Source organism: Pyrus communis, chromosome 6 (genome assembly GCF_041283825.1).
Source record: "Pyrus communis isolate YQ-2024b chromosome 6, ASM4128382v1, whole genome shotgun sequence".
Classification (NCBI taxonomy): domain Eukaryota; kingdom Viridiplantae; phylum Streptophyta; class Magnoliopsida; order Rosales; family Rosaceae; genus Pyrus; species Pyrus communis.
Window position 1 is genome coordinate 21620364 of NC_142570.1, and position 20712 is coordinate 21641075.

The 20712-nt window shown below is 37.5% G+C and overlaps 3 protein-coding genes across 6 annotated transcripts; all 3 read left to right on the plus strand.

The window, feature by feature from the left end:
• Nucleotides 1–8564: 8564 nt before the first annotated feature.
• IP5PII (myo-inositol polyphosphate 5-phosphatase 2) lies at nt 8565–13625 on the plus strand. Of its 4 annotated transcripts, none has more exons than XR_015963686.1 (13): nt 8589–8772; nt 8852–8997; nt 9128–9251; nt 9353–9439; nt 9565–9652; nt 9751–9855; nt 10545–11358; nt 11490–11674; nt 11864–11972; nt 12073–12234; nt 12459–12607; nt 12824–13051; nt 13280–13625. XR_015963686.1 is itself a non-coding variant. In XM_068450169.2 (12 exons), exons 2-11 carry the CDS (start codon nt 8968–8970, stop codon nt 13035–13037), a joined length of 1905 nt encoding a protein of 634 aa, XP_068306270.2. In that variant the 5' UTR covers nt 8565–8772; nt 8852–8967; the 3' UTR covers nt 13038–13051; nt 13280–13625. The 4 variants fall into 4 exon arrangements, 2 of the variants coding, with proteins under 2 accessions (XP_068306270.2, XP_088552093.1); XR_015963685.1 differs by having other exon boundaries at nt 12080–12234; XM_068450169.2 differs by lacking the exon at nt 12073–12234 and having other exon boundaries at nt 8565–8772.
• A 52-nt stretch (nt 13626–13677) lies between these two features.
• LOC137710984 (Peroxidase superfamily protein) lies at nt 13678–16354 on the plus strand. Its single transcript, XM_068450171.2, has 3 exons — nt 13678–14917; nt 15074–15265; nt 15432–16354. The coding sequence occupies exons 1-3, from the start codon at nt 14696–14698 to the stop codon at nt 16026–16028; spliced, it is 1011 nt and encodes a 336-aa protein (XP_068306272.2). The 5' UTR covers nt 13678–14695; the 3' UTR covers nt 16029–16354.
• Nucleotides 16355–16410: 56 nt separating this feature from the next.
• On the plus strand, nt 16411–18322 carry LOC137711330 (S-norcoclaurine synthase 1-like). The gene is made up of 4 exons (XM_068450560.2): nt 16411–16796; nt 16986–17233; nt 17470–17794; nt 17948–18322. The coding sequence occupies exons 1-4, from the start codon at nt 16539–16541 to the stop codon at nt 18191–18193; spliced, it is 1077 nt and encodes a 358-aa protein (XP_068306661.2). The 5' UTR covers nt 16411–16538; the 3' UTR covers nt 18194–18322.
• Nucleotides 18323–20712: the final 2390 nt, after the last annotated feature.

The following is a 20712-nucleotide window of genomic DNA, read 5'->3' on the forward strand; positions in this document are numbered from 1 at the left end:
TTAGGTCATGCCCTCACGGATTTTTTCTTGGGTTTCCACCCAAAACGCGTCTTACTATAGGGAGGTGGGCATGTACATATAAGGTACATCACCTCCTCTCCCTTGGGCGATGTGGGATCTTATACTTAGAGTCTCTTTCCAAGTCTTCATAGGTCTTCCTATACCCATTTGGCCCCGAGCCTCTGGCTCATAATCGCATCTTTTAATCGGAGGGTCTGTAGATCTTCGTTTCACATGTCCAAACCACCTCAACCGATTTTCTCATCTTATCTTCAATTTCGATTGCTCCTACTTTACCTCAAATATCCTTAATCCTACCCCTATCTTTTCTCATGTGCCCAGTTAACATCCAGCAAAGCATTTTTTTTTTCGCTGCAATCATTTTATGTACGTGTTGATGCTTGACAGCTCGACATTCCGTGATATAAATCAATGCTGGTATTATTATCGTCCTATAAAATATTCCCTTGAGCTTTAATGGCATACGGTGGTCGCACAACAGTACACCTAATGGACTCTTCCACTTCATATATCCAGCTTGTATGGTTAAGGTAATAAACTAAATTCAGCGGGAACATATTAGATAATAGACTAAATTCTTTAGATCACAAGTTTGTGTTATTGTGTAACAAAAATGAAAAAGAAGAATGAAAAAGTGACTGTCAAACAATCTCATATCCAACAGATATCGCTTTAACGTAGTGGCTAAAAGTATCATGTTTATGCATTCTAGTGCAGATTCAATCTCCATTGATCACTATTCCCTTTAACAATTAACAACTTAATCTATTAACACTATAGTTTGTAAAAAGAATCTCATCCCTACCGATTAAACATGCCAATTAATGTGGAACTTTTAATCAATGTAGCCAATTTTGCAATGAATTCTACAAAAATTGTTTGAAATAATGAAGGGCATTTTGGTACAAAAAAAATTATAAATCTTTTGGGTGTACTTTTAAAATAATTGAAGCGAGTGCTTTTCTTGAGTTTAGTATATAACTAGTGCTTCTTTTAGAGCAACTTCACCCCTAAAGACTTTGCGTCAGCACCCAGCCCATTTATCCACTTCAGTGAACAATAATAGACCATAATAAACAGTAATAAGCCAAAGCATCTCCACCCCAAAAAAATGTGCTGGCACCCAGTCTAAAAATGCGCTGGCACAAACAATCTCCACCCCTACAAAATGCGCCGGCACCCAGTCCATAAAATATTAAATAATTTTTTTATAAAATAATAAATTAAAAAAATAGTTTTAATTTCGGATAGGATTTTTAACCAATCTCGTCACGACACGTGTCATTATCCGAACGTACTATTTTGTGAATAGATTTCTGCTAAGATTTTCAACCAGTCCCGACAAGCCACGTGTCACTTCCTGTTTACAATAATTTAGGCAAGATTTCGATAAGATTTTCAACCAATCTTGTCACGCCACGTGTCATTATCCGAACGTACTATTTTGTAGATAAATTTCTGATAAGATTTTCAACCAATCCCGACACGCCACGTGTCACTTCCTGTTTACAATAATTTAACCAATATTTCAATAAGATTTTCAACCAATCACGTAGTGCCACGTGGCATTGTCCAGAACCTCATCTTCTCTTTTTTTGTCCATATAAACCCTACATCCCTACATCCATCCTCACACTAAACTCAATCATTTTTTTTAGCTCAGAATTCTTCTTTATCGTTTTCAAATCTTGAGTTCTTACAATGTCTTCTTCAAGGAGAGTGTATAAACAGTTGCAAGAACAGCAGAAAAGGTTGTTGGCACAACAGGAAGAATTGGTCAATCTTGACGAAGGTGGAGGTGGAAATGAGGCTTTCACAATGAAGGAGAATGAGGATGATCACCATAGAAGGCGAAGGGCCTCACATTCCCGCTGTATCATGGAAGTTGTGGGTCAGATAGCCAAACCCAGGCGTGCGGCAAACATCGATAGAAGAAGGAAAAACGAGGTAAAGATCTCTTGGAAGATTATTTTATTCCTAACAGCGTTTTCCCTAATCATGTTTTTAGACGTCGTTTTAGAATGCAACGAAGTTTGTTCGACAAAATCATGAGTGCTGTTTGCAACCATGATCCATATTTTGTGCAAAAAGAGGATGTTTTTCATGTTCTAGGTCTTCTTCCTGAGCAAAAATTACGGTTGCCTTACGAATGCTTGCATATGGAGTATCTGCAGATCAAGTGGATGAGATTGCAAGGATGGGAAAAACAACTGTTCTGGAGTCCCTGATGCGGTTTTGCTTTGCAATTGAAGCCCTCTACACGAATGAGGACCTTCGGAAACTCACACCAACGGACATGCGAAGGCTTCTGAGGAAGGGTGAGATGCGAGGCTTCCCTAGCATGATTAGAAGCATCGACTGCATGCACTGGACTTGGAAAAATTGTCCAGGTGCGTGGCAAGGAGCTTATGGCAATAGAAAATGAGCCAAAAGCATCATTTTGGAAGCGGTGACTTCTTTTGATACATGGATTTGGCATGCTTTTTTTGGTGTTCCAGGAGCTCAGAATGACCTAAATGTCCTTGCCCAATCTCCAGTGTTTGACGAACTGCTACAAGGAAATGGGCCGAGATGCACATATTGGGTTAATGGTAATAAATACGAGGGACCATACTACCTTACAGATGGTATTTACCCAAGGTGGTCAACATTTGTCAAAACAGTGCCACATCCACGTAGTGAAAAAGAAAAACACTTCGCAAAGTGTCAAGAAGGGTGTAGGAAGGATGTCGAGCGTTGTTTTAGTATCCTGCAAGCTCGTTGGGCGATTGTCAGGGCTGCAGCTAGAATGTTTGATGTCGAGGCTCTTCGATCCATCATGATGACGTGTATTATTCTCCACAACATGATTGTTGAAGACGAGTATGATTATGATGTCGTCGATGAATACAAGCCGGATCCGATGAACAACTCAATAACACAAATCTACTATGCTCATGACCGGACCGAGGATCCCGTGCAATACGAGCCGTTGGAACGGGATAGAAGTTACAATGAATTGATCGTTCAGAGGTACACTTCATTGCAAAAGCCATAATGGCACATAACCCGCCAGAATGACTTGATTGACCACCAGTGGGGATTGTATGAAGGCGAAGATAATTAAAATAAGGCTTATGGTTGAAGAAGAAAGTGTATTGTTTTTTAAGTAATCTTATTTAGTGTGTTTTTTTTTTTTTTTTAAGTTTATATGGTGAGGTTATGTAATTTTATTTGGTGTTTTTTTTTAAATGTCTATTTGGTGAGTTTATGTAATCTTATTCAAATATTTAAATAAAGTACAAAAAATACATAAGAAATTAAATAAAGTTCTAAAAATAAATAAGAAATTACATAAGAAATTAAATAAAGTTCTAAAAATGTTAAGAAATTACATAACAAATTAAATAATGTAGTACAAATAAATACGAAATTATACAAAGTCTGTGGAGTTAGGATATGTGGTGCTAGGATCTTCGTTACTAGGATTTCTGTAGCTAGAACCCCCTTGACTTGTTTTGGCATCTCTTGCACGCCTCATTCGCACGACATCTCTTGTTTCTGATGTCCAAAAATATTTTGAATTCGAAGACAGTCCTACTAGAGACTTGTTCATAGTGTCACGATTTGCTTGAGCCATCCTTTCTTCTCTAAGCATCTCATTCTCTCGATGAAGTGCTTCTCTAATCATCTCGTTTTCTCGATTAACTATTTCTCTTTGTCTCTCAGCCGCCGCATCACGAGCCTCAGTAGCTGCTATTATTGATGCCATAGCAGTAGCTTTTTCCTCATCTCTAACCTTTTCCCATGCCATGTTCAGTTCACCTTGGCGAGCAAGTTCCTCCATATATTTAGTGTAGTCATTTTTGGAAGAACTACCTTTTTTCTTTGATGCTTTTTTACCTTGAGGCCTGAGGGACTGACGAGTCGGTTGGGTCTTCGGCACTTCTTCAGTCGTCCCTTCCGTGTCTTCAAATGTGTTGGCTTCTTGTTCGGCCGTATCTGCTTCTGGCGAACTGTGTAAGCCCATACCGTGCATGACAACTTCTGGACTGGTTGCCACAATTTTGTATCTAGGGCAATCTTTGACAATTTGCCAACATTCCTATTTGTTGAATGATTTGTTACGGTTCTTTGCATTGTAGAATGCTTGTGCTTGTAGTGTCTATAAAAATGTGGGATAAGATAGTATTAAAAAATACGGGTGTAACACAAATAAATAAATTAAAATATTGATGGGCGTGGAATGCATATAAATTACATAAGAAATTACATAAAAATTGCATAAGAAATTACATAAGAAATTAAATAAATTAAAATATTGATGTGGGTGGAATGCATATAAATAAATAAAAATATTGTTACCTGATCCGCTAAACTTGTCCCACTAAGCAAATTACCGGAAGCATGAGAGATGACATTTTTCCAACAAGTAAAGGATGCGTTGAGTTTTTTCCAACGACCTTGAAGACCTTGACTAGATCTAGCATCTTTTCCATGTACATCGCAAAACGATTTCGTAATTTTGCTACACATTTCTCGCTTATCCATCTCATTACTCGTAATCGGGTCATGAGTAGTGTGAACCCAACATTCACACAACGTAACATCTTCAATGAGCTTCCACGAAGTCATTTTTTTCTCTCAAAGTGTACAAAATATTCAAATGTAGAAAGTGTAGAAAGTGTAGAAAATATTGAAATGTGGTGTAAGGTGGAAGATGAGGGTTAGGTATTTATAAATAAAAAAAATTAATATTATAAAATTTTTCTGTATTTTTTTTTTTTAAATTTCACAATTTTTAATTAATTTTAATGTTGTAATTAATCTGGACCGTTGGATTTGAAAAATAATCAAATCCAACAGCCAACGAGCTGCCACGTGGCCAACGGTCAAAATTATGACCGTTGGGCCTTTTTTTTTTTTGTTTTATTTATTTTTTTGGTGAAAAAACGTGGACCGTTAATCTGTCATCCGACAGTCCATTTTAAAAGTCAAATTTAAATTTTTTTTACCGTTGGAAATCCAACGGCCTACAAAAATTAGCCGTTGGAAATCCAACGACTCTGAGGAAGGCCACGTAGCCCTCATCCGGGTAAACACAAGTGGGCTGACAAGCAGGCCCCACCGCCTGCACCCTTGTCTCCTACCCACGCCCAGTCGCGAGTGTTGTGCACGCGCCAGCCAAATAGGTCGGCTTCTGGGTCTGTCTGAAATGGGCTGGTCTGCTGCCTAGCTTGGGCTGGCTGCCAGGTTGTTTTGCGGGCTGGAGCACTTGGACAGGGTGCTGGCCTGTGTTTTGGACTGGGTGATGGGCAATTCCACCTCCAATGGAACTGCTCTTAGGAACCACTTCAAGTGCTTTTTGAATCCAAAAACATTTTTGCTAAAAACGTTTTCATTAATTTAAAAAGCAGTTGTAAACAAGTTCTCAGTCGTCAAACAATGAACAAAATTGTTTAAGCGAAATCTAGTCATTAGGTTTTAGTACAAAAAATAGAGAGAAGATCCTTGATGGATCCTCTTTATGATGATCCTGAGAATCCTCCAATCACATTCATTCATCGTGCATCGTACAGTTAGTTTTCGGTAAATACTGTTTATATTCAATTTTAAATAAAAAAGTTTACAATGATTATGATCGCACAATGTACGATGAACATATATAATTTGAGAATTCTCGGAATCCTCACAAAAAAAAAAAAATCTGGCAAGGATCCTCACTCAAAAAAATAAACTATGCTTTGTCAAATTTTATGTAAAGACCATTTTAGAAGTAAAGTCATATTTTCATATTGTTAGGTTAGACAATGGATCGTTGTCTGCCATAATCTAAGTGCCTCGCGCCAACCCTATTTTGTTCAACTTGGTTGTTGAGTGATGGTTCTGTCAACTTTAATTGGTGTCTTAATTGTATTAATGAGATAAAAAAAATTAGCACATATTTCAAGCTCGATATAAATTGTCTGCAAGTTTCGCAACAAATTACAGCTTTCAAATTAATTAGTCAAATAGAAAATTGAATCTTATTATTATTAGTTTATTAGTATAAATAATATCATTTGTTTAAAAATAAAAAAGAAATAAAAACTATTTAGTTGTATAATATGGTATTAGAGCAAGACTCGAAAAGCATTGTTGGCTAATTTCATGACAAATTAGAATTTTTGAATTTAACTAGTTGTCTAACATGGTTTCGGAACCAGAGTCTCAGCAGAAGCACTTGTTTAATGATTTGCAAAGTGAAGGGTGAGCCTAAAGCTTGTATAGTTGGAAGTCTTAATCAATGCTGTATCTTGGTTGATTTGTTATCATGCTTTATTTGTTTCTGCTTTGAGCAATGATTTGCGGTGGGAAATAGGCAATACCCATTACTGTTGTATTTCGTTAGTGATTGGTGAAGGCCCCTGTTTGCTTAAATGTCTCAACTAAAACTCTGTAAACCACCACAGGGTGGCAAGAGGTTGGAATGAATTGTAAGCCCATATTCTACACGACATATTTTGGATTCAATTCTTGACGCTAATGAATTGCATGATGATGGCAAGGAAGAAGTTGGTGCCTCTGTGAGTCTTTTCAACCTCCGAAAGGGTGGACTGCCGTGATAAAGTCATCAGCTGGTTCCTTTTTAGAAATTAAAAATAAATAAATAAATAAAAAGCTGTTGGAATTTTCGTACTTTCTTTTTCTTAATTAGGAGCTTTATCTATAAAGGCAAAATATATTTTATAAATAGAACTTCACTAATTTTGAATCATTTTACAGAGAGACAAACAAATTTCAACAAACCTAATCCAAAAACAAGCGAACCAAAATTTTGAAATTCCAACCATGCCCCCATTAGACTTGTCCGAAACCACACTATCTATAAAAACTTCAAAATTTGATTTTAGATTGCACTTATTCAAGATCAGTTTCAAAATTCTAGCAATCTTGCAAGACCATTTTCAAAATTCAAACAATTCTGCAAGATTAGTTTCAAAATTCCAACAATTATACAAGATCTTTTAAGAGTTTCAAACATAATAGGAAAACATTGTAAATACAAAGCCAACCAAAGCAACTCTAACATCACCTGCAACATAAATAAGTTTTGTCCATATATGAAATAAATAAATAAATTTGTCTCTCTACAATATAACTTAATTTTAAGTGTAATTTCTCCTTAATTATGCACATTAGCAATATTAATTTAATTCACTAAAGGATAAATTACACAAAACTACCTCAACTATTGGTCGAACCACAATCTCATACCTCGTATTTTAAACATTGCAATGTCGTATCTCAACTTATGAATTTGTTACACTGTCGGATCTCTATTAAATATTTTGTCCATTTCGCTGTTAAATAATAACTTGGCAAAAAGGGGACCCGCTCTTTTGCCAATTGGAATAGAAAATTAATTAATTATTAATTTTATTTAATAATTGAAATTAATTGAAAAACTGAATTAATTATTAATTATTTATTTAATAATTAAAATTAATTAAGAAATCTCTCTCTCTCTCTCTCTCTCACACTCCCCACATCGCCGGTCGTCTCCTCCCCTCGCTCCCTCCTCCTCCTTCACTACCTCAGAAAATATAAAATTATACCACCTACCCACCCGAAACCGTCTCCTCCACCTATTCTCTACGGCCAATTCCCCATCCTCACCTCACTCTCTTCCCGGGCCACCACTCACAGATCGGACAAACCCAAACTCCTTGGTCGACGGCTTTGTTTTGCGGCATGGAATGGACTTTCTCCTTCCCAATTTCATGAGCTTCCGCGCCTCTTTCCCTGCAAAACCAGAATTACAAAGGGTCGGCGCTGGGCTCGAGCAATTTGTCGAGGATGCCGTCAACGATCAGAGTTCCCGGGGAAAAGAAGAAGGAGGCTGCGAGTCAGAGTAGGATTGAGTTTGGGATGGGATGGTATGAGGAGGAGGGAGTGATGGTGGAGGAAGGAGTGAGGGGAGGAGATTGGGGATCTGAGAAGAAAGGGGGGAGAGAGGTTTCATTTAATTAATTTTAATTATTAATTAATTAATTTTTTCAATTAATTTTAATTATTAAATAAAAAATCAATAATTTATTAGTAATTAATTAGTTTTTTATTCCGGTTGGCAAAGTAGTTGGCTTGACTCCTGCCGCATCATCATTGAACAATTGAATTAACAAAAAATTTAACGGATATCTAATATTGCAACGAATTTAAAAATTAAGTTATGACATTGTATTGTTTTAAACATGAGATATGAGATTGTGATTCGATTGAGATTTTTTTGTATAATTTATTCCTAACTAAACTATTCTATCATTTGGCACCATCTTCTTATTTTTAAATGAATTGTTTTTTGTCATGAAAATTTGTATTATTGTTATTTTTTTATCCTTTACTCTTCTCTTTTGTATTATCCGCCCATTTTACAATCTGAAAATAATGGCTGCAGCATGTTTGTTGGTCTTCTTATGACTACAAGTTTGTCATCATGAAAATGACATCAGTCTCGTGGGTATCTTTATCGGGATTTAAGATTTTTCAGTATATATACGCATATATACGATATATATATATATATATATATTATATATAAATATTCTGCTGTTTTACGAACCAGAAAAAATAAAAAAAATACTGGCATGATGTGAGAGAAGATGAAGTGGGAGGGCCGTTGCGTATAGTAATCCTGTTTTACAAGTTGAGAAGAAGAGATCGTGGAAGTCTGATAAATATGTCTTCACCTTCTCTGTCCTTTTTGCTTTGTGCCTGGAATCAAACAAACTTGTAAACTACTTTACATTTTAATGGTTTTGAAAATATTTTTTTATTTATTTTTATAATTAGTTTTAATATATATATATAGGAACGGAGGCACTTGGATTCCGTTGGAAAGCACGCGGCTTCCATAAGTGCTTCTGCCTTCAAAGTCTGTAGTAGGTATATATAAGTAGTCATTTGTAGAGTTTTTAGCTGGCAAGTATGAAAAGCAGAAGAGGAAAGCCCTCTGAGGTATGCTTTTCTCATGAACAAATTATGCTTTTTTATTCTGCTGTTGAATATATACTTTTATGAATCTCAAGATCGAGGACATGGTTTTCAACCGAGTTATTGATCTCGTTGTGTTGCATTTTTGTTGCAGGCCTTTTGGCCTTCACTTATGATGAAGAAATGGTTAAACATCAAGCCTAAGGAATATGACTTCAGTGCGGACGAGGTTGAAACCGAAACCGAAACCGAAACCGAAATTGAAAGCGAAGATGACGGTATGCTTTCTGGATTCGGCTTCCTACTTCCAACATTACATTGTTTCTCAAGTATCCTGTGGTTGCTTAATCATGTTTTTGCTGCTTTTCTTTTCTTCCAGCTTACTCTCACAGAGATGCAAGAACGCACACACGCAAGGATCATGGCCTTCGGGAGAAGCATTCCCTTGGCCAAAGTCCGATTTCAGGTAATACTTATCGCTCTTTCAGTAAATTGTTCATGTTATCGAGTATATAATTACTACAATCTGTGCCTTGTGCTTCATACTTTCATAATCTCAACAAGAATTTAACCACTGTTTGATTGGCTCAGATCTACCGTCTATGGGTTATCAGTTAAAACACCGGAGAGGAAAATCAGAAACCGTGCGTGCTCAGTACATAAACACAAAGGATGTGAGGTTCGGCTGTTATTCTTATACACTGGGAACATTAGCCTAGAAGTGGTATCGTTATGTTTCTTACTCGAATGTACCTCCGGGGACATTGTTTTGTGTAGGGTGACAATAGGCACTTGGAATGTTGGTGGAAGACTTCCGGATGAAGATCTTGATATTGATGATTGGTTATGTAACGAAGAATCTGCAGACGTTTACATTCTTGGGTGAGTGCTTTCTCAATTTGTTGGCCTTATGTCATTCTTTTGTCCTTGACATAATATCCTCTTAGGATCAGGGATCTTTCCTCTCTTTACCCCATCCCCAACAACTGCATTTTTCTGCTTCTATTTGGTGGCAAGCTGTCTAAAGTTCTTGGAAGTAGCACTTTAACGTAAATTGCATGCTTCAAAACAACATGCCGCACCTAAAATATATGCATTCTGCTAATCAGCAGCTACCGATGGATTGAAGAATTCAGCTTTTTATTATTATTTCAAATTCCTGGTATTTGTGATAAATGAAATGGCAGTAGAGCAGAATTGGTGAAACTACTGATCCCGTACATCCTTAAGCGTTTTCAGCATTAAATCTCTAGTCAATTTTCTTTATTTTTGTCGCAGTTCTAATGTTTGGCATAGGTTTCCGGTGGTTTCTTCTTTTTGATAAGTGGTTTGCCTGGTATATGCTTGAGGCAGGCTCTCACCTGTTCTATTCTATCTGCAAGTTCATTTTCTCCGATAGTATGTGCATCGTGTATTCTATTGCCAATTATTGTCTAAGCATGAAAACAGTTTGCATATACTTGACATCAAAATTGCAGCCTATCTGAAGGTTAATGCTGCAGTTATAACAAAAAGTTTTTGCTGCAGAGAAAATTTAAATGTCAATTTGATTGGTACTAATCATCGTTCAGTTTTCAAGAGGTTGTCCCTTTGAATGCTGGGAATGTACTGGGAGCAGAGGATAATAAACCAATACCAAAATGGGAGACAATCATCCGAAGAACTCTGAACAGATCCTTGGAACCCGAAAGTAAACACATAAGCTACAGTGCTCCACATTCTCCGGTTGCAAGAACTTCTTCTGTCCCTGATGTTCCGTTAGGCTTGCTGGGTAAGGAATATGTTGGAGCTACTGATGGTAGCAACTTGAAACAAGGTGAATTGACCAGAGCACTCAGTATTGGAAAGAGTTTACACTGGAAGAGAACTTATGGCCTTGATTGTGACAGTAGACTAGAGTGGCCTGAACTTTCGTTAGATGCAACCCCTCAAATTGTCTTAACCAATTCCAAATTGCGGCGGGTGCTGAGCAGTTCTGCAAGAATTGGAATAGGTTTGGTGGATAATCCTTTAATATTCAGTCCTCAAAGTTTTGCACCAAAATATGGTGGATTGAAACAATCGCATGGGAACCTGCTGAGGTCAATTTCAGTGGAGCAGCAAGGGATGCGTCCATTTTTTGACAATCTGTCTGATGTGTCTGACAGTTTTGGGGAAGAGGAAGATGATGATACTTTTCATGAATTACCATATGAACTAGAGAAAAATGGACTTATTGACGATGATGAGGGCGCGAAATTACCTTCTACGTATGTGCGAATTGTGAGCAAGCAAATGGTCGGGATATATGTGTCTGTATGGGTACGTAAGAAGTTGAGGAGACATGTCAACAATATGAAAGTATCTCCAGTTGGGGTTGGTCTAATGGGCTACATGGGAAACAAGGTAGTTCCACTTCTGCTTATGTTTATTTTTCGATCACGAATAATCTGGAGCAGATTGCATCGTGTTGCATCAATGTTGAATGTTCTTGCCTTAATGCAACTGACCATCTTAATTCATGGTTGCTGAAGCAGGGATCAGTTTCTGTTAGCTTGTCACTTTACCAATCGCGAATGTGCTTTGTTTGTTCTCATCTGACCTCTGGTCAGAAGGAGGGGGCTGAGCAAAGGCGGAACTCAGATGTGTATGAAATTGTACGGCGTACCTGTTTCTCATCTGTCTTTGATACGGATCAACCACTGACAATTCCATCTCATGAGTAAGCACACAGATTAACCACTGAATATGCCATCTCATGACATTTTCTGTTTGTCAATCTAATTGAAGCACACACGTTTTTGATGCCATCTCTTGATAGTGAATTTGGTGTAATCTCTTTATACACATATCTTTTGTCACAAAGTGCTTGAACCGTGATTTGATGTGATCGGGGTGCTTTTGTTGGCAGTCAGATTTTCTGGTTTGGGGATTTGAACTATCGGCTCAATATGTCGGACAGGGAGGCAAGGAGGCTCATTGCTCTCAAACGATGGGATGAACTTATCAACAATGATCAGGTGTGCTCATCATTCTCTTTACACTGTCATGTTCAGTATTCCAACATAGTTCATTTTTCCCCAGTATGTGAAACATCTGAATTCATTTTACCCTGGCAAGGATACAGGAATTGTGTCCAAAACTCAACAGTTTCTGTAAATGTTTGGGATTGATGTCTTCTGAGCCAAATACGAGATAGTTTCCCAACATTTTAGTCGAAATGTGGATTTCCTCTTTCGTATCTGTGACATACTGCAAACTGATGTTCATGGGACATTAACAGTTAAGTTGTCCACATATGAACTTAACTTTCTAGGGTTGATAAAGACTCTACTACGTATGAACATTATACATTCTCTTTTCTAGTATTTTCTGAAATTGCTTAAGAGTTTTTTTCATGAATAAGCTCCGCACCCTTCTGTCTTCTCTATCTTTTGAATGTTCAAGAAACAGCCCCAGTTTCTTGTATAATACACTGGCCCTTGATGCAACCGCTAAATGTGCAGCTAATCATAGAACTTCGTAGTGGGCATGTATTCGAAGGATGGAAAGAGGGATTGATACAATTTCCCCCAACCTACAAGTATGAAAACAACTCTGACAGATATTTTGGAGAGAATCCAAAAGAAGGAGAGAAGAAAAGAACACCAGCATGGTAAGTACAACTTCTGTCAAAATTTAAGCACACATAGCTGCTGGTGTTCTTAGGATATTTCATACAGTTCGTAATTCTGATCGTATATTTAGCTTCCGAAATTGTTCCTTCTTGTTTCTTTTCGTTGGGGAGGGGGGCGTTGTAAAGACCCTACTATTAATCTGAATCAAACAATTGATGAGTGTTTCCTATTATGTACTTGGTATAATACGACAGGTGTGATCGCGTACTATGGCTGGGAAAAGGCATCAAACAACTTTCTTATAAGCGGGCAGAACTAAAGCTTTCAGATCATCGACCGGTTAGCTCAACCTTCATGGTTGAAGTTGAAGTCCTAGATCACTGGAAGCTGCAACGAGCTCTCAATTGTACTAGCGTAGCAGTACATCCTGAGATATTCCTGGACGAATATGAGGATTTAGAATCTTAATTATAAGAGACCAGGTAACTTGCTCGAGAATGTCTTATTTTCTTCTTTTCTGAAGAGTATTGGTAACTCAGTCAATATGAACCAAGGAAATACTTAAAATCTTTTGTTGTGTAAACTGGTAAAGAAGTTTTAACCAAATGGTTGCTGACCGAACATCTTTCAGTTCTTGCTTTTTTGCGGTACAAGAAACATAATGTCATTGGTGTTGCACGCCCATTTTAACAGACATATCTTTCGAGCAGGGAATTGGGGATCATGCTGACGAGGTTGAAAAGTTGACACCTTTTTGGACACACTGGATTCAAGATGCTGCTCGCAAACACCATTACTGTCATACCAGTGTGCAAAAGTAAAACAATAGCTAGGATAACACCAAGTTACAGATATATACATCAAACGTCAACGTAAAAAAAAGCGTATTTCTTTCTTAGATATTGAACTTAAACAGTGGTGTTTTTTTGTTCGATTTTGTGTATATTGATTGATCTACAGAGTGTCTGCGGATGTTTGTTTGTTCTCTCTTTTTCGATCGTTTATGTGTAGTTTGAACATTTGGGTTGTGATTAATAGAACATGGAAGTTGCACTATGTTTTTTCGGTTTGGATGTGTATCTTGGCTTTTCAAATCACCCGAATGTAAGAGGTCAACTGAGAAGCTGGGAATTCGAACCTGACCGTCGGATGTGGGGGTAAATACTCGCTGCCACTTGAGCTACAAGTCGGTAAAAAATCATGCTTCTCTTCAATCAGGCACAAAAGAGCTACTGGTGGCAGAACTAGGGCTAGTATTCCACGCGTACTATTTGCTATTAGTGGGCTTAAACTTAATTGGTAGATCTAGGCATAGTCCAAGGTGCAAACGTAAAGGTGGCAGTGTTCCAAATCAATCACATAATGTCATGTGAGAAAGTTAAAATACAAAGCAATCTTGGTCTAGGTTTCATGGACACTCCAAAACCCTGAAGTGTCGGAGTGTCAAACACCCCGACATGCCTCAAACACATCCCCAACATGGTTTGGACATGGTCAAGACACATTAAGGGCATTTTTGTAAAATTAACAATATATTTTGGGGCATTTTTATAAATATCAAAACTTCTAAAACCTAAAGACTACCCAACCCCTGCTCTAGACTTCAATCCTCTTTTAAACTTAATTGGTAGATCTAGTCATAGTCCAGTCATATTTTTAGTCCTCTCTTCAGTCTTCTTTCTCTCTATTTACTTTGTTGTATTATGATTTGAAATATTGTTTTGAGTATATGTAATATTTATTATATTTTATTCACAATGTCCTAGCTGTGTCTGTGTCTTTATTTTTTAAAATTTAGCGAATCACCGTATTGCGTGTGATAATATCCTTGTTCGTGTGCATGCAACCTAGACCTTGGCGACCTTTGGAAGACCCTTGAAACAACTTGCCTAATGAGATTTGTTAAATCTTATGGGATACAATTAGGTAGAGTCGTTGCATCAACTTTTAACAAAACCTAAAAAGGGAATGTTTTTTATTGTTAAGTTGGTTTGAAAATATGGATAAGAAACATCTTGAAACAAAGTAGAGTAAAACGTCACTGAAAGACCTAGCCACCGATTAAGCTAGTATATACATATATGCATATAGATGATGTTACTTGAACATTAATCCTGTTTTTTTCAATGATGTGGAGGATTTTCTTGAGTTTAGTACTGGCAGCAGTAGTTTTGCAGGGCACTGAACCGCTGAATGACGAAGATGGACCTCTTGTTCTTGACTACTATAGAGAACAGTGCCCTTTGGCGGAAGAGATTGTGAGCCGTAGTGTTGCGGTTGCAGTGGCTAAAGATCCTCGAATGGCTGCTTCCCTCCTTCGACTGCACTTTCATGATTGTTTTGTCATGGTTACACCTCTCTCTCTTCCTCCCTCTTTCCATCTCTTTCGCGGAGTTAAATATATGTGATGAGAGACATAGCAAATTACATGCATAAGGAAAGACAAAATGTTTACGTACTTTTTGCCTTCTTTCTATTTTTCGTTAATGTTTTCGATTCTTTAGGGGTGCGATGCATCTGTTCTTTTGGATAGCTATGGAGGCATAACAAGTGAGAAACAAGCCGGCCCCAACCACAAGTCTTTACGAGGATTTAAGGTTGTTGATGAGATAAAGTATCTCCTGGAAGAGGCTTGTCCAGGAACAGTTTCATGTGCTGACATTCTAGCCTTGGCTGCCCGTGATGCTGTTGCACTGGTACGTTCCTCTCTTGAACAAATGTTGTAATACGTAACAACTTGCAGTAAATTTTAGCGTGACCGATCAAAAAATATAGTCAATAAATGTGGTACATGTAGCATTACACTGTTTCTCAAACTGTATTTCTTTCGTTACACATTTTCCTTTTTCTTCTCATGAAAAGAGAGGCGGACCACGGTGGAATGTGTGGCTAGGCAGGAGAGACTCGCTGGAAGCAAGCTTCAGCGGTGCCAACCAGTTCATCCCTTCTCCGAATTCCTCTCTAGAAACTCTCATTGCCAATTTCAAACAACAGGGCCTTGATATAGGAGACTTGGTTGCCTTATCAGGTAGCCACACAATGGGAGAGGCACAATGTTTGAGTTTCAGGCAGAGGGTGTATGATGTGCAGCTGAGAGGAGAATATGAATTGCACGATAAATACAAGCGATATACAACCTTTCGAAGAATCTTAAGGTCCATATGCCCTGAATCGGGGAGGGACCACGACCTAGCACCGCTCGATCCTCAAACACCAACCAGATTTGACAACCATTATTACATCAACTTACTCCAAGGAAAGGGCTTGCTGGGGTCTGATAATGTGTTGGTCACACAAGATGATGAAGGGGAGATAGTGAAGCAGGTGTGGGCTTACGCATCCAATGAGAAATTGTTCTTCGCTTCGTTTGCAGAGTCGATGATCAAGATGGGAAATATCAATGTACTCACTGGAAGCCATGGAGAGATCAGAAAGAATTGTAGGTTCGTCAACACCTAATTAATAAGAAATGCATGGAGGTTGAGGGAGCTCAGAGACTCAAGAGTGTTTAATATTAGTTTACGTTGTATTTCTACTATTTCATGCTGATCTATGACTGTGTTTATGACTTCTTAGCCCCTTACAACATTTAAATAATACTCGAATTATAATGATGTCAATCGTGTGGTCCGACTTGTAGGGTCATCTAGTAAGAAATATATTGCCACGCTGCCGTAAGTGTGGTCGAATTAACAAAAATGTTGGGGTTGTATGTGTTTGCGAAAGAGACTGAGGCCGGAGAAATTGTCGTTTTTGGCCGAATATAGATTCTTTTTCTGTGTTGTTTTTGTTTGGAGCATCTTTGTTTCTTTCATGAAAACAAACTAGCAATCCACGAATTGCAGGCCATATGTAGACAAGCTTTCACAAATTAAATAAAAAGATGCAAATAAATTATAAATGCCGTCCACAAAGTACATAATTTATATACACAACAGAATTTGAGAGTTTCAGATTAGTGGTGTGAGAATGGAAACTGATGAGGTAGTATTCAGCAGAAAAGACTTGGGCGGTTCTCTACCAGTTGAGAATGTTCAAGCTCTTGCTTCCAACACCTTGAAAGAAATACCACCCCGATACATCCGACCTCAAATCGAACATGAGCCAGCTTCCGTTGAGGACTCGCTTCAAATTCCAGTTGTTGATATGAACAAGCTTAATGATGATGATGATGATGATGAATTAGCTAAACTTCATTTGGCTTGTAAGGAATGGGGTTTCTTTCAGGTATACATATTCTACAATTCCCATCTTTAAATTCATCATGATGCAAGTAGTTGAAAAGCATTCACTCTTGCATCTAAGATCATATGTTCAATACTCCGTTAAAACCAAAACTTGAGTTGTCTTGTATTACTCGTAAGGTTTTACAATCGCAATTCAATTCATTGATATAAAATTGCGTCGTTGATGCAGTTGATCAATCATGATGTACCAGAAGAAGTGATTAAGAAAATGAAGAGTGACACTGAGGAGTTCTTCCAGCTGCCACTAGAAGTAAAGAAGACTTATGCACAGCTGCCAAATCATATTGAAGGTTATGGCCAAGCCTTTGTAGTTTCTGAAGACCAAAAACTTGACTGGGGAGACATGCTCTTCCTACTCTCACAACCGCTCTCCGTCAGAAATCTCACATTCTGGCCTACCCTCCCCACTTCTTTCAGGTAAATCGTGTAAATCTACAAGCAATTTTGACCTAATCAAACATTCAATCACGAAACCTTCGGTGTAGTGGTAAATGCTCTTATTTAACTACGAGCCTCTTGCATCTATATTTCGTTAAGACTCCATCAAACTTCAAAACCTGAAACAGAAGAACATTCAACTCTTTTACTTTTACTTTAGGTTTTTTATCCATTGAACTAAATGTACTTCTTCCTGGTCATATTGCTAACTTTAGGGAGACACTGGATAAGTACTCGGAGGAACTTCAACAAATCACACTCTATCTATGGAAGTTGATAAGTAAGAATCTGGGGCTCGATTCAGAGGAGCTGGCAAGCATGTTCGAGGATGGAACGCAAGGTCTAAGGATGAATTATTATCCACCCTGTCAGCAAGCTAGCAGGGTTATGGGTCTCACTCCACATTCAGATTCTGTGGGTTTGACTCTATTAGTTCAAGTTAACGAAGTTCAAGGTTTACAAATCAAGAAAAATGGCAGATGGGTAGCCGTTAAACCGGTACCCGGTGCATTCATCGTCAACATTGGCGACATCATTGAGGTATACGATGAATATTGAGTGGAATACTATTATACGACACATGAAACACATTTCTTTACTGCATTATAGGACGAGTTATGTGTAACTGAATATATAACTACTGATTTAACGAGTAGATTTCACTTAGCATATAATATTACTTTGTTATTGCAGATAATGAGTAATGGAGAGTATAAGAGCATAGAGCACAGAGCTGTGGTGAACACAGAAAGGGAACGGCTTTCAATTGCAGCGTTTCACAGCCCGAATATGAGGACCGCGATTGGTCCCTTGCCAGATCTTGTCAAGGATACTGCAGCAAACTACAAGACCGTAAGCAGCGAGGAGTATATTAAACACGTCGTAACCAGCAAACTCGACGGTAAAAACCTACTGGAACATATGAAATTGAAGGTGTGACATACTCAAGACAGCAAAAGGAGTGAACTAGATAATCTAATGACTTTTGAGTGTCATTAAACCATAATGTAGATGTAAATATATTAAGTAAAAAGATTGTATTTCATATGGACTCAATAATATGGAATACACCGGATTAATACCATATTAGAGGGAAACTTAAGGTGGTTATCAATTTGAAACTACAGCAGTTGAAACCCAAGCAAACTGATGGCAACCGCATCTTTGAAAGGAAGATGTAATTGTGAAATACATACATACATACATACATACATACATTCATACATACATACATACATACATATATATATATATATATGTATATATACAAGCAATTGCCTACACACTTTGTGTATATGAACATATTTTTTTAGAAACTAAGAAGGAGGGAATGAGAGAGAGAGAGAGAGAGAACGTGGGGTGAGTGGGGGGTTTTTGTTTTTGGTTTTTTTTTTTTTTTTAATATTGAAGATATTTTAACATCATCGGTAAGTGAGACTTCAATAAAAAATAGTAAAATTTGGATCTGTGAAATTACATTATTGCCCATCATTTTTTTTGTGTGATAGAAGACTAAGTAGTCTTTTCATCCCATTTTGGTTGACAAATAGGGTTACATTAATTAATAGAGAAGAGATGATTGGTCTCTCTTATCGGGGTTGTTGGTTCTTACTGTGATATACTAGTCCTACTGAGAATATAGAGATCCTTTTTCGAATCCAAGAGAAGAGGAGACAAAATCATGGCTTCGATGTCTGCTACTACAAGTAAGTGATCTCCATTAGAGTTATAAACCCTAATATGCATGCACTGCAATAAATGCTGCAGTATATGAATTCCATCATCCTCTGCTGTATATATAATTTTCCATGGTTTGGTTGTATTCGATCCGTAATATGGGTTTACAAATCCTTCCGTTAGTCCACACTCCACAGTCCGGAGGTAAACTATATGAAAGTTATTAAATAGTCAATCACACATCGGAGGAAACGAAAGAGTTAAAAATACAAGGAAACTGCTCTCTCATATTGTGGGTGGCCAAACCTCTTCTCATTTCATTTTGTGCTGCGTGCCACATTGATCCCTTTTTAATCTCAAACTACATGGAGTAAATAAGTTAATCAAATTCCACTGACTGCTAAGAAAGGAAAATGCCTGCTCTCTTGTGATCGTTTGCTGGCTTTTTCTGCTGCTCCTATTCTTCCGTCCCTTTTCTTTTTCTTCTTTGTTCCCTTATCATTGAACAAATCTAGTCCCCTCCTCCATCCTCCCCCATCTCTGATCTCCTCCTCTCAGTCCCTCTTAACCTAGCTTGTCCACTCCCTATTTGCACCAAATCGCTCACTTGGAAGACCTATACTTTCATCTCTCCTCTCGTCATGGAGTCACCCACCAATGGGGTGGGCGTAAAAGCCGTGGAACCGTGAATCGAATCACAACAAAATAAAGCGTAAAAAACAGCATTGACAAAAAAAAAAAATTCAACTTAGTTTCGAGAACCGAACCGTTCAAATCAGTTTCAGTCCCGGTTTATGCATTGTGAAAACTGTATGAACCGTATATTACTTATTTGTTATTATTTTAATATTCAATTAATTTAAACCCATCTTATACCATAATTAGGCCCAATATCAATAAAACTCAATTTAAGGCCGACAATCCAACACCAACACAACCCCAAAAACCAAAAATCTCTTTTTAGGACAACACTCTGGCTTAGCGCTCGAGGTACATCGTTATATCTGGACTCATCGAGAAAACCGGCCACTTTTTCCTTATAGCTCATGGGGCTTTGCTTGGGTTGAAGTGGTGTTCTATATCTTTTTGGGGTGATGGTCTAATTGCTCATAGTAGGACTTTATTGATTTTTAATGATCTTAAAACGATCTCGTATTAACATGTTGATATTTGTACAATTTGCTGTATTTATTTAATTTATATTGAATAAAACTTAGTTCCGATTGTTGTTTCATCAACAATATGAAAATTGACATGTAACGCTGAAGATAAAAGGTACAACGTCAACAACATTCTAATTGAAAATATAGAGAGTTGCTCATGAACTGATATGTGTCACTCTAAATCACATATGAAAAATGATTAAAGGAGAAGATTTGGCACGTTGACAAAATCTAAATAGGAAATCTAGAAAGTTGGTCATGAACTAGCACATGTCACTCGAAATCATATTGATAAGTTGTAATACCATGATTATTTTTAAATATGTAATTTAGTTATGACATTCAAATTAATTGATGATTATGAAATCCAAGTGAAGGGAAATGTAAAATCTCGTCCCTGGATTTTATTGTTAAATTAAGTATTTTGTAGTTGTATTCGGAGTTAGGACGCATTTATATTACGGCCTAAGTTTGTTTGATAAGTGAAAAAAGACGAAAATGTCCCTAGTTCGCTAAACAAAATTATACGAGGACGTAATTTATCCTTATAAGTTTCACCGTTTTTCTTGGCATATTTGGATAGAGGTCGATCCTACGAGTGTGTAGGCAAAAACCGTT

Coding starts and splice junctions, on each gene's coding strand:
- IP5PII (XM_068450169.2), top strand. CDS start 8,968: ATGAAAAGCAGAAGAGGAAAGCCCTCTGAG. Junction 9,856..10,544: donor GCAGACGTTTACATTCTTGG/GTGAGTGCTTTC, acceptor ATCATCGTTCAG/TTTTCAAGAGGTTGTCCCTT. Junction 11,359..11,489: donor TGGGCTACATGGGAAACAAG/GTAGTTCCACTT, acceptor TTGCTGAAGCAG/GGATCAGTTTCTGTTAGCTT.
- LOC137710984 (XM_068450171.2), top strand. CDS start 14,696: ATGATGTGGAGGATTTTCTTGAGTTTAGTACTGGCAGCAGTAGTTTTG. Junction 14,918..15,073: donor TTCATGATTGTTTTGTCATG/GTTACACCTCTC, acceptor TCGATTCTTTAG/GGGTGCGATGCATCTGTTCT. Junction 15,266..15,431: donor CCCGTGATGCTGTTGCACTG/GTACGTTCCTCT, acceptor TCTCATGAAAAG/AGAGGCGGACCACGGTGGAA.
- LOC137711330 (XM_068450560.2), top strand. CDS start 16,539: ATGGAAACTGATGAGGTAGTATTCAGCAGAAAAGACTTGGGCGGTTCT. Junction 16,797..16,985: donor AGGAATGGGGTTTCTTTCAG/GTATACATATTC, acceptor TCGTTGATGCAG/TTGATCAATCATGATGTACC. Junction 17,795..17,947: donor ACATTGGCGACATCATTGAG/GTATACGATGAA, acceptor TTGTTATTGCAG/ATAATGAGTAATGGAGAGTA.